The following is a 12,988-nucleotide window of genomic DNA, read 5'->3' as shown; positions in this document are numbered from 1 at the left end:
TTTTGCTGCATTGACAAGCTCTAGGTTTTTTAAATCTGCCGAGCTTTTTTTTTTTAATAACACAGAAGTAAATCATCTCTGTGCAAAAATAAATATGCACTGAAGGCATAACATTATTGCTTAAATTTCATAACATATAGAGAGAAGACTTATAAAAATAACTTTGAGATTTTATATGCAAAATGAAAATTCTGTTAATTAAACAGTTTCAAATTTCCACAATTACACTTTAATAAATTTATTATATAGCATGCTGCACTGCAAGTACTATGTTTATACATGGTTGGGAATAATTTCAGGTTCCTTTGGACAGAATTTTGAGTCACACTTAAAGCTTCAGAATTACCATTAAATTTCAACTTTTGCATTGAAGTTTTACTTTTTCTAAAAATTCAAACAAAACAAGTATAGAGTTAATGTGGAGAGGGGTGAGTACAGACCTTCCAAAAATGTTCACACTACATATATTTCCCCACCCACCTCAACTTTCATCATGCAATACACACTAACAGATTTCACTACTCAACCCACTATATTCTTGCCAGTTGTGAAGATACTAAGAAGTATACCATGAGATTAATCAGTAATGACTTAGGACAGCAGAACATATAATACAGTTCAGGACTTAAAGATACTATCTGAGTCTATACTGTACTGTAGTCATTTTAGTTAATAAATATTAATTTCTTAAGTAAAAAAGGCTGCTGCACATGCTTAGAGCTCATGGTTAAAGTTCAGGCAAATGACGCTGCAACATCAGCACTCTTAGTAGAGGTCTATTTGACAAAATATTGCATGAAGCCTCACTTAATCCTAATTTTAGCTCCTTTCCCTCTGTAATATCTATGCTAAGTATCTTGTCAAAAAACTTGGGATTTATTCAATCTTTTTTAAAAGACTGATTTAAAGAGATATCTTCTTAAATTCTCAATCTGACTTCTTTTAAGTTCTCTTCACTACAAATTTATCTGAGGTGTCCCCACTCCACTCATCTTGTACAGATACGGTAAAGTCTCAGCCCCTTGCCCACACCATTTGGAAGGAAAAAAAAAGTTGGCATCCGGGGGCTAAGAGAATCTAAAACATTATCCTCGTGGATCTTGTTAAAATTGTATTGTGTGGTAAAGTAGTATCTCAACTCAGGAATTGTTTACCTCTTAAGGTATTATCCTTATCAAAAAGAATGCAAAGATACATTTTCTGACCAAAAAAAAAATAATCTGTAAGTGGTCTCCAGTTGCATTATAATCAAAACCACACTATATTGCATTTTGTCTCCTTGCACCAAAATCGATGCATAAAGTCATTAACACTTTATTTTCATCCTGAATCATAATATGTTCTGTTATTTCACTCCATGGTTTGTTGAAAACATAATAATATTGCAAAGCATTTTATGTCTGCAGGTTCATAAATACATGAACTGCAAAAAACATGAAACAACACAAGGAAGGTTGTTTCCACATCCAGAACAAGTTGTGTATTCTGTACAGAAAATTAGAACCAGCTGTGCATTGCCAGTGCATAAGGTCTGTTCCCTTATCCTCTCTCCAACAGACAATTAAGACATTGTAATTTGTTTCCCAATCTTGATGAGAAACGTTCCATTACTTTGTCTTCAAACACATGCAATTCCATTCTGCTAGCTAGAAGCAAACAATGAATCACCATTTCAACCTGCTTTTCCTGGGATGGCCACTACAAAGAGCTTTTAATGACTGGGGTGAAAAAAATTAGGTACGCATGGAGAAGAATTAAAACAAAAAGTTAATACACTTTTACTGGCAAGATGTTTACTTAACACAATTCACCAAGGAAGTCAAGTTATGGTCACATGCTATCTGATAAAAAGCATCACAGTTAACTGACCACCTTCCACCTGTTTATATCCTTTACTATTTAGCAAGCCAATTCCTGCAAAACAAAATAGCTCAAATCAAATGATATAAACAAATATAACCGTCTCAAAACTTAACCCAGATTTGATTGGTAAAAAAATTACCTGAACTATCAGATCCTCCTTCAGGGCTCCCGCTGGAATACATTGTGGCCAGCTTGCCATCCAAGATAAATCTGAACCATCCATTACTACCATTAGATAGCTCCAGGGCTGCAGCATCACTCCAAATGTACAGGCAGTCCCTTCCCCTAATGATTGACCAGTCTCTCCAGTGGTACGGTTTACCCTGTTGCAGTTCTTTAGCATCCTCCTGTGGTTCATCCTCCTGTAATAAATTTGTATTTATCAACAACAACAAACGAACAAAAACGCCCAATCCATTAAAAAAACCACAAGAAAAACCCAAACCAACAGAAAACCAACACAAAAACATAGATATCTTTAAAAGACTTTAAGAGAAGAATTACTCAAACCAAAGTACAGGAACTGTACTGTTTCTGTCTGTAAAACGTATCCTTAAAAGTATTCTTTAAAACAAAAAGATACTTCTTAGGAAGTTTCCTGTCACATACAGCTTAATCTGCTCAAGAGTAACAACAGTCTGTTGACTGTGACATCCACTTCTGTTCAACACTTGAATTGTGAGGAAAGAATCACAAAATGGTGGAAGTTGGCAGAGACCTCTGGAGGCCATCTAGTCCAAACCCCTGCTCAGGCAGGGACACATAGGACCAGTTGCTCACAACCATGTCCAGATGACTTTTTAACATCTAAACACTTAAAAAAACAGCAACCCAAAAAACCACCAAACAACCCAAACCCCACAGTAAAAGAGCCTAACTATACACCTAAGGTTTAACTATAAATTTAATTGAATTGATAACAGAAGAGGTCTGTGATCCATTCAGTTCTTTTGAGCGGCAATAAGACTGCTGGAAATTGACAAATAATTTCAATATACGCTTATGACTTTCATTAAGCAAACAACTATTAAACTATCCGTTTAATATATCCCGTAACAACATTTAAAACATCTGCAATTATTTGGCGAACAAAATTCTGACAGGAATACACTTCGGGAAGGATTCATTTCATTTAGCAGTCACTTTCAAAATACTAGGAAAAAATCAAGTATCAATCAACTTGACCATAAATAAATACGGATAGGAAAACTCAGTAGATAATAATGTGCTAACGGAAAATGAAGGTAGAGACAAAAACAACAAAAGCAATTAAAACAAGGGCTATACCATAAGCATGAATTTAATATCCTAACTACCTTGCCCTGGACATTTTCATAACAGTGAAAATTTTATCAGAAGTGTTGATTTTAGAGTAAAGCTATCAATTCCATACACTTACCTTCTCAGGTTTAGACTCCTCTTCATTTTCATCATCAGATGATGGCCCCGCCAAAGTTGACACTTTACTAATTACACCAAGTCTAGCCAGTTGGTCTAGAAAAAGATCACCACCTTTATCCACTAAATCCCTTATGATTTGCAAGGCTAACAAATGGCCATCATCATCATCCTGTAATACATTGGGATGAAAAGAAAATAACAATTACTTGAAGATATCCTTACATGCTGAACTTCACATATGGTCACAGATGGATGGTATAAAAGTTTTAGGGTTAGTTGTTAACAACTACATGGAATCAATGAATATAACCCCCTTTTTTGCACCGTCTTCCTACCTCTTGATCAAGCACTGTAGCTGTTATCTCAACCAGTATTGTGGGCAGATTGTGGCCAGCATCAGAGTCACAAACCTCTTTCAGCAGTGCCTCAGAACAAAAATGTATCATTTTTCTAATGAGGGCAAGACTTGCTTTCCTTTAAGAGATCATAGAAAAAAAAGGTTCTAACAATGATAAAACAAGCAGTAATCAAATCAACAAAAAAGTTCAAGATAAAACTACTTTTGTACTACATTTACATATTCTTTAGAAACAAAAAAAAAAAAACTTGTTTCAGCTCGTTATTGGAACCAAAATTAGTTATTGTTAATAAGTCCTAGGTTATCTCTAAGAATAATGTACCTCTGATCTTTTTGGATTGTACAGTGCTATCAGTCTAAGGTATTTTAATCTCCTCAACCCTTTGCTAAGTAAACCTATTCTACATTTTGTCTTTATCCACTCTTAGTGCTGGCAATTCACTTCTGCACAATTTATCCCCCTCACAGGTATCCAGCCTTTTGTTTTAGTCATATATTTCCCATGTTTCAAGACCCCTATAGTTTTAAAGTCTAAAATTACTATTAATCATGCAGCTCTCCATACTAAAAACCATAATTAATGTGAAAGCCAATCACTCCCATAGGGTAGAGACGAATTTTTTATTTGACTGACTTCTAAAAACATAATTTATCTGATTCATAAACTAAACTTTAAACTAGAGAGCCAACTACTTCTTTCCACAATCTGCAACAACAGTTAATCATACACAGATTGTTAACATAGTTTCTTATTTCATTCACTTAAAAGGACCTAGTTTAAGCTTTCTATCATCAGCTCACATTGAGTCTCTCTCTGCTAGAGGCCCTTTTTATCTTGCATTTTCACCCATCAAAGTACCTATAAACACTGGGACCATAAGTAAGTGATTGGAATAAATGTCATATTTGTAGTATAAAAGGTTGAGCAGTTATGGTCAAATGCAATTTTTCACATCCACTATGCCACCCACAGCATTCCTTTTCTAAGTAGTAAATTAGATTACACTCTTGTAATTCTCTCAGTAAGAAGCATTTTCTGCAGTTGATAAGCTGTTAGGCTTCTAAAACAGCTTTTTCCAGTCTTGATGATTTTCCAGTGAATGTATCTTGATATCAATTCATTAGTTTTCCTCTACTAAATTACTACTTTCATTACAGTGGTAGAAAGAGCTGTAACAAAATCACGTATGCAGTGCATACAATGTACTTTATGAACATAGTATTCTTTCATCATGCTACTATAGTCAAGAGTATGCTTTGCTCTCCCACTTCTGACTGACTAACCATATTTTTTCCAAGACATCACTTCCCTAGAAAGGAAAAAATGCTACTTAAAACACTAAGTAAAAATCAGTCATGCAACATTTTTCACACAACCACTTCTATTCAAAAAGAAATATGATTGTTACTTGCATTACTTAAACTTTTAGATCCACCTTGGCTTTTTTAAGATTGTATTAAGAAATTGTCTATCGCGACAGTATTACCTTATTGAAGGCAACATAGTTTGTTGAAATGTTTGTGCAAACACAGGCAATAGCCTTTTCAAGTATATGGGTGCCATTTCTGGATCTCCTTTGGGTTCATTACATTCTTCCTCATCCTTGTTCGCATCTTTCTTTTTCTTCTCATCCCCTTTGTTAACAGGACACATCCAATCTCCTGGAAAATATTTTTCCCCAAAACATTCAGTGGCAAAAATCAACAAACCAACAAAAAGTCCTTTAAATAAACATACAGGTTTTCTTTAAAACACCTAAGTACCTGAACAGGAATATGCACCCCAAGAAATATAAAATTTACACGTGCACAACTTCTTGAATGAAACTATCTGATAGCATGTATCACCTGTGGTATCTAACAAACATCAGATAAAGTGCTGTTTTCTAATGTACAAAGGAAGGATGCCAGAGAAGCTACCAAGGCTGACACCTTTGAATCCACAGGAAAATCCCAGTCTAGCCCCATTCCACAGCTGAAGAGCAGGACCACCAGCAGTGCTCATGGCCGGTCAGTCATTTCTTCAGTAATTCCCCTTCCCTTAAGAACACCTAAAACGCTGAAGTTTTTATACAGACTTTACAGGCTAAGGAAGGTTGGTCACAAAATATTTTTTTTTAAATAACCTTAATAGAGGAAAATTCTAATAACTGCCATTTTTAACATGTATCAGCATTTCTGTTACAGTGAGGGTATGGAAATAAAAACTGCACTCACCTGGAGACTGAAGAATAGCTACTACTTCACTGTGTCCCCTTTCACGAGCTTTGTCCAAAGGGGTTTTCCCATCTTCATCTCTCAAATCAGGGTTTGCACCATGTCGTAAGAGAGTCTGAAAACAAATATTTTTATGTATGAATAAAATATTAAGATTTCTTCTTCCAAAATAGCAAATGTGTTTTTATACATCTTTCCTATACTCTTCTCATGCTTGTAAGGTAAAGTTGGAGCATTCTGTGCTTTTGATATTTGTAAAGCTAATATAGAACTACTTTTATTCTTTAGTGCCCTATCATGATGAAAAATCTGTGTTTTGATAAACATCATAAAGAACATGTAAATATTTGATCATGCATGTATCCAATATGTTGAAAACATTTGGTGCAGAATAAGATGAAAAGTCAGTATGTAAGGCTTCCTAAGTGTCAGTTTAAATCATACCTTTGCTACCTGAGGTCTTCCAAAACATGCTGCATAATGTAATGAGGACGACCTCTGACCTCTGTTAACATCAGCACCCCTTTCACAGAGAAATTCTACCTGTTAAACCAGAAAAAGGAAAGTAGTTTTTTTCTTTCTTCACATAGATATCATAACTTCTTAAGAGTCTATAAACCTAATTACCATTTCCTGAGTTCCAAAAGCTGAGGCCCAGTTTAAAAGAGTTTGTCCTACATCATCCATAAAATTGACTTCAAAAGCTGAAAGATACAATTAAATATATAGTTAAAGTCCCCAGAATTATAAACTAAACTTCAACACTGTTCTTTAAATAAAAAGCAGAATAAAAAGTAGGTCTTAAAAAAATTAAGCATCCTCGATAATTCTAGAGAAGCATTTATGCCCTTAATTCCCATAAAAAAAGGTGGCATAAGAATTATACTAACAGGACCTGTTAAGTATGTAACAAAATAAGTGAACTTGTATATGAAGATTTTCAGTGTACTAAGTAAGCATTTGTTGTAACCCCATAGATTATATGAAAACCAAAAGATAAAGCAAGCATCTCATTTTCTTTTTCAGAGTATTTTCTGCTTACCTCCTGTGTCAATAGCATCTATCAGTGCATCAGTATCCTTACTGCGGATGCAATCTATTAGCTGCCGATGAGAACGTTCCCCAGAACTATCCAGTCTTCGCAGTCCTGGGATTCTGCCTGTAGATCCAGCACTGGATTTTGGCAGGGCTTTTCTCCCTTCGAACAGTAGCACCAAAAGAAGATCTACTAACCGCATGGTATCCAGCACACATCTCTCATCACCCTGCAACGCACTTTCTATAGAATCTGGAAGTTCAGATCTTAGAAGATCCTGGAAATAATTAAAAGTCTGAACAATAAAAAATATACAGGGCTTTAGAAGATACTATCAGAATTGGGTTTCATTTCCATATGAAATGTTTCCTTTTATTTCCCTCTTTATAAATAAATAAATGTGCATGTGTGTGTGCATGTGTACCTATAAATATAAAACTTATAAATATATAAAATAGCAACATAAATCTTGCATACATTAAAGTACACAGAGGGAAAAGCCCTATGAGAACAAAAAGCTGTAGCATAAAAGGATTTCTTACATGTGTTACTACTGGAGAGCCTCTACACAGGGTTGACAACAGGCTTACAATAGTTGACACCTGATTACTTAATTTAGAGTCTGCAGCTGTTGGTGGTGCACCAGCACTACTCCGTCCAGGTTTGCAAGCTGAAGATGGTCCTGATGCTGTCCCACCCGCGGCTGCCATGCGAGAGAGCAACTCCTCAGTTAATCCGTGCTTAGCTAATGGGGCTGGGTCAACCCCGCGCCGGGTGAATCGGTCAGCTAAGGAAGCAAAGCATCTCAGAGCTCCATCCGAAACCTAAGAAAGAAGTGCAAGAGAAATTATGAAATATCTCTTACTGAAGAGGAGAAGATGCTAAGGGGATATTTGCAAGAATACAGGACATATGGAAGAACTTGATTTCCCCAGGTTCCCTTCAACGTCAGTGAAAGGAGGAAACAGGCTTTTCAAGCCAGAAACTCGGAGATGGAACCCAACAGTGCTCTGAACTGCTCACTGAAGGACCGTACTGTTCCTGCATTTCTTCCCCTCCTTTTCTCTGTTGATGATACATAAAAGGCAAGGAAACTATTTCTGAAGTTCACCATTATGAGCATTTCTTCAACTGTGTGATTTGGGGTTTTGCTCAATCTAGAAAAACACATTTAGTAATGAAATTGCCAAATAAATACATATTGGAAGCACTTCTTGAAACGTTTTTAGTTATAGATCTTGTTGTTACAGCTATTTATAATCCCCACTAGCAACTGTCCATTCTGACCATACAGTTTGAAAAAGAACCAATACCAACTCACAGCTGGGTATTGAAAGAGCATACTTAACCTTCTGGTTCTTCTGATGCTAGAAACTGTTAAAGTAGCCTTCCAATAACAAAAATTAAATACTCAACAAAAAAAACCCAAAACACCAAGAAAACACTCTATGAGGACTTACTTCCTAGGTTTCATACATTTACCAAATTTGAAATTTGTTCCTCAAAGAACAATAAAGACAAAAATTTCCTTGCTGTTTTATCTTCTATATTTACAGAACACCAAATATTCCAATATGTTATATTTTTACATTTATAATTAACATTCTGCTAATATTACAATGTTATAATAATTTGGTTCTTTCTATCAAAAGAAATGCTATCAAATAAGCCATTAAATGATGCACTGACTAAGAACTCCCAAAGTATTGACAGTGAAGTTTGATAGTTAAAGTTGTATTTAAAGGTCTAGATATTTCTCTTGAGCACAAGAAATTTTTCAATTGGACCAAGCCTAAAAATAGGACAAACTGGGAAAAGTAAATTTTAGATAACTCAAGATTGCCCACTGAGCACCTGATCCAAGGACATGCAAGCACTTCTGTGACAATAAAATGCAAATTCCCAAATTTAGGTTTGTCACTAAACGGGAAAAAAAAAAAAAAAACAACACAAAAAAACTCCCAAAAAAGCAAACAATGACACTGTGGAAATAAGGCTTACTGATGATCCTTTTAACAGTTCAGCAAAAAGTATTGCTGGTCAACTGCCCAGGAAAGCAGCCAACATCTTTTCATGTCAACACTGAAAAGAAAGGAAGGCTTTCCCTTTCTCTCTCTCATCTGTGCACTACAAGGGTCTCCATCTTTCAGATCAGGTTTGCACAGGCATATCAAGATAAGCTGCTTCAGGTACATTTGCCTTCAAAGATCTGTAGTAGCAAACCAGACTGATGTCAAGAAATAGTAAAAAAAAAAAACCACACACAATACCTATTCTCTATCAAACTCTAAATTACTACAGTTCTTACTCCCTAAAATGTCAACCCATAGCGCAGTCCATTTTCAAAATGATTGTCAGCTATCACATAACAAGAGCTTAAAGACAGTTGCTCAGCAACACACAGAACAAGATCAGAGTAGTAGCCAGACTTCATGAAGACAAAATTTTAAATCTCCATTAAGTTTACAAACTTCTGGCACAGCCTGTGCATGCCAAATATTCTGACTTATCAGTATTCTTTTGCAAGGGACATTTTTCTTTAACTTGTGATGGTCACTGCTCATGCCTTCTGGCATTTTGCTCTAGTTCTTTGACGGTACAGATAAACAATTCCATCAACCCTTATGTAATTTGTATACACTTTTTGGATCTTTACCATAACAGTTGTCAGAAATACACAAGAAAGGTTCACCTATTTAACACACCGCATTAGTGGCATCAGGTTACAAAGCAAAAGAGTACTGTGGAAACTATTTACACTTCTTCTCCCACATTGCAAGTTTAGCAGAAAGGTTAAAAAAAAGTTACAGATAAGCTGTTCTTGGGGCCACATTCATCTGGTCTGAACTTCTCCCTCAAGCTGTGCTACTAACTGGCAGCCCACACAAAAAGTGATCAAACCCAAGAGCGTAAAAGGATGAGGTGGGGAGCAACAAAACTTTATAAGGGACATTACTGGACAAATCCATAATACACATCAACATCCATTGTAATCCTGAGGCTTGTTTCATGCATAAGACATTTCTGAAGGATACCAGTACAGATTTACTTATTATCTGGGTTACTCCAGTCTTAAGTCCACTTATCTTTAAGCTTAATTGCTAAACAGCTAAATTGATCTGAACTCATTCACATCTCCAACAGCCCCAGCAACTGCTTTTTTCAAACACCTTATAAACTGGAAACAGTTTATTGCTTCTCTTAGTCTGGCAAAAGAAAAATGAACCAAATTGACTTTTGTCTCTTACTTACACCAAACTTACTAGTGATTGAAGTGCAGTCATAGAACAATAATTACTTTAGAAAGTATCTCAAAAGCACTGAAAAAAGTTACAAGATATTTTTCAATAAAGTTTTCAGAGGCTAAATAAGATTATACTCAAACAATAGTGCTTGGAGTCAAACATTAAGCAGTATTTTTATCCTCTTATCATAACTACTATAAAGGAAACTATCATAATATCCATATATAACAACTTCTATGTAGACATACAGTTGGGGAGGCTAAAAAAGTTACCTAGTCATCTATTTATTAAACATAATGAAAGTTAAATTCACAGTACATTGAGCCAACATTACCTGATGGTCTTCATGTTTTAATAAACTAGACAGAGATTCCACACAGATCTCTAATGAAGAATCCTGAGGCTCCATTTTACCACAGAGTCTGGATACTACAGCCATAGCTGAATGCAAAGTATCTTTATGAACAAGGTGTCCACTGTCACGAATGAATGTCAGAACACAATTCAACCCTCCGGCTTCAAACACAGCTCCTGACTCACGTGTACAGATTAATTCTAACACCTAGGACAAAATTAAATTTAATTTGAATGAAGCATACAGAAAAAGTCAGTTATTTATATCCTAGTCAGATGTTTATATCCATATACAGAACTGGTTAAGAAAATGAAACAACAGGAAAAAATAAAAACTCCTTTCTTCCTCAACACCCAGAAGCAGCCAAAGTCTCCAATACTCTAGTAGTTAGTAGTTAGAGCTTTCTTCAAAAATACAGGAGTGAATACAAGAACATCCCCCAATGGCATGGTCATAACAGGTGTTCATGAAGACAGATAACAATATCTTATCCTGGGAGAATTAAATCTCGGGATAACACACAACTAAGAGGTCTGAAACTTCTAAGAGCACCATTACTCCAGTGATGCACTTCCAAGTAGACTGAACTAGTAAATGGGAAATAGATGCATAAATTCTGATGCCATGGTAATCAAGGACTACAACTACATGCTACCACATGGCCATGAGTTACGCCTTAAATTACAGATTTTAAGGGTCTTGTAAATTTTTCTGAAAACTTCACAAGGGTGCAGGGAAGTTGTGTCTAGTGTTATTGAAGAGGAAGCAGACAATTTTTTTGCAACAGGTAATTAATCTGAACCTGGAGCCATTCTTCATTCCCTTTTTAGCACAAAAGTAGCTCTTGGCATTCTAGTCATATAAGATAAACAGGAAAACCTTCTTCTAATATTTTGTTTCTTTTTCAATACATCCAGTTTCTTCTTAAAAACAAGGTTCTTAAGTATACGTACCTTCACACACTGCTCAGCCAAATCTCTGCTCGTTCTGTTGTTAAGTTCAACAACTACTAAACGATTACAAAGTGCCTTGATAGCTCCATCCACTCCCACAATCCTACGGGTGCATTCAGCCGATACATCCAGATAATACGTTATGGCACGAGCTGTTACTTCCAGTACATTGTCTGGAGCACTTTCATCCAGAAAAATTTTGCACAGTGCTGGCAAAAAAGTTCGAGGAGGGCATCTGCAGGAATAAAAACAGAACTCATTATTACATTGTGCCAGTTTCTCTACATTACATAATTTCATACAGTCTCACATCAGCACATTAGTGCTCTCCATGCACACATGATTTGCTCAACTAGCTTATAGTTGGTTCAGAGCATTCCTTTAGAACACTACATCTCACACACGAAAATTCATATTGATAATCTGAAAAGATGTTGTATTAGGGGAAGAAGTCAGTAGAAAAAAATATTCTTGAAATTGTACAATCATACAGGAAAAAATATATCATCTTGGGAATTTATTTATCACATCACCAAACAGAATGTATTTTTTCTTCAAGGTTCACGATGATTAATAGCTACTTGAAATTTTATGTTTATACAAAGACTAAAGATTTTGGTTTTGCTAAACAATTTAATTCTGAGTGGTCCTTCTTCTCTATGTTATTTCCCTTGTCTTTTTATCCTATTTCAGTCTCCTTCCCCACCGCTGCCTCATTTTTTCCCCTTAATCATACTGAGAACATATTTAATTAATTTAGCTTGTTTCTATTGCATTTTCTCTCCATATGCATTGCCTTGATAGCCTCTGCCTCTCCTTGTTACTGTGAGTCTGTATGTTGAATATCCCCACAACTTCAAAACAAAATAAGCAAGCTGCAATGGTCCTTATTCTACCCTTCTGACACAACAGAACACATAAACTGAAATAATTACTTTTCACAGCTGTGGTTAAGACTGATTTGGATCAAAAGTTCTAAGACACAGACCTATACTTTAACTCATTTTATCTTCCAATAGCATACTTACTTAACTATAATTAACAACATAATGATGGCTCACTGCAGTGGTAAAAGACTTCCAAGGTGATGGTGGGGAATTAAGTGAAGGGGATATATGCTGTGACAGTAGTCAAAATAACTGATACCTCAAACCCTAGATGCAGTAGACCAGACTAAATCTATAAGAAGCAAATAGTGCAACTTTTCCTTCAAGTAAGGCTTTGGTCTTCAAATGACAGCCTAAAACTTTTCTAAATCCAAAACAGAAAGAATAACATGTTTTTTGGCCTGGAAGACAGGTGAAGTACTTGTTGATGAATCATTCTGAAGACTCAGAGGTCATTCAGTATCCCATCTGGTATGCAATGACTCATAAAAGGGACTAAATCCTGGGACAGTAAAATGCTAATAGTTTCCTTGAAGATCTGACCATGCTTTATGAAGTAATTAATAATACTGCCTGACAAATAAGTACATTACCCAATGATCCTTAATGACAAAATAATAAGTGAAGCTTCAGTAAAGTCAAATCATGTAAGTAAAACTTGTATTAGCCTATC

The 12,988-nt window shown here is 35.6% G+C and overlaps 1 protein-coding gene across 9 annotated transcripts in view; it reads right to left on the bottom strand.

The window, feature by feature from the left end:
- The window catches only part of HECTD1 (HECT domain E3 ubiquitin protein ligase 1), a 61,245-nt gene that overhangs the window by 31,387 nt on the left and 16,870 nt on the right, over positions 1-12,988 (bottom strand). For 5 of the 9 annotated variants that reach the window (XM_051806214.1, XM_051806220.1, XM_051806223.1 and 2 more), the window contains exons 3-14: positions 11,429-11,663; positions 10,455-10,682; positions 7,418-7,699; positions 6,882-7,170; positions 6,467-6,543; positions 6,284-6,382; positions 5,840-5,954; positions 5,110-5,284; positions 3,600-3,738; positions 3,263-3,433; positions 2,003-2,225; positions 1,870-1,914 (exon numbers count right to left, since the gene is read on the bottom strand). In XM_051806214.1, the coding sequence (XP_051662174.1) occupies positions 1,870-1,914; positions 2,003-2,225; positions 3,263-3,433; positions 3,600-3,738; positions 5,110-5,284; positions 5,840-5,954; positions 6,284-6,382; positions 6,467-6,543; positions 6,882-7,170; positions 7,418-7,699; positions 10,455-10,682; positions 11,429-11,663 (2,078 nt within the window). The remainder of the gene's footprint in view (positions 1-1,869; positions 1,915-2,002; positions 2,226-3,262; positions 3,434-3,599; positions 3,739-5,109; positions 5,285-5,839; positions 5,955-6,283; positions 6,383-6,466; positions 6,544-6,881; positions 7,171-7,417; positions 7,700-10,454; positions 10,683-11,428; positions 11,664-12,988) is intronic. The other 4 variants (XM_051806218.1, XM_051806222.1, XM_051806217.1 and 1 more) reach the window with 3 other exon arrangements.

Source organism: Manacus candei, unplaced genomic scaffold (assembly GCF_025592945.1).
Source record: "Manacus candei isolate 608988 ecotype Guabito, Panama unplaced genomic scaffold, ASM2559294v1 h1tg000067l, whole genome shotgun sequence".
Lineage (NCBI taxonomy): Eukaryota > Metazoa > Chordata > Aves > Passeriformes > Pipridae > Manacus > Manacus candei.
This window is presented reverse-complemented; position numbering and strand designations above follow the sequence as displayed.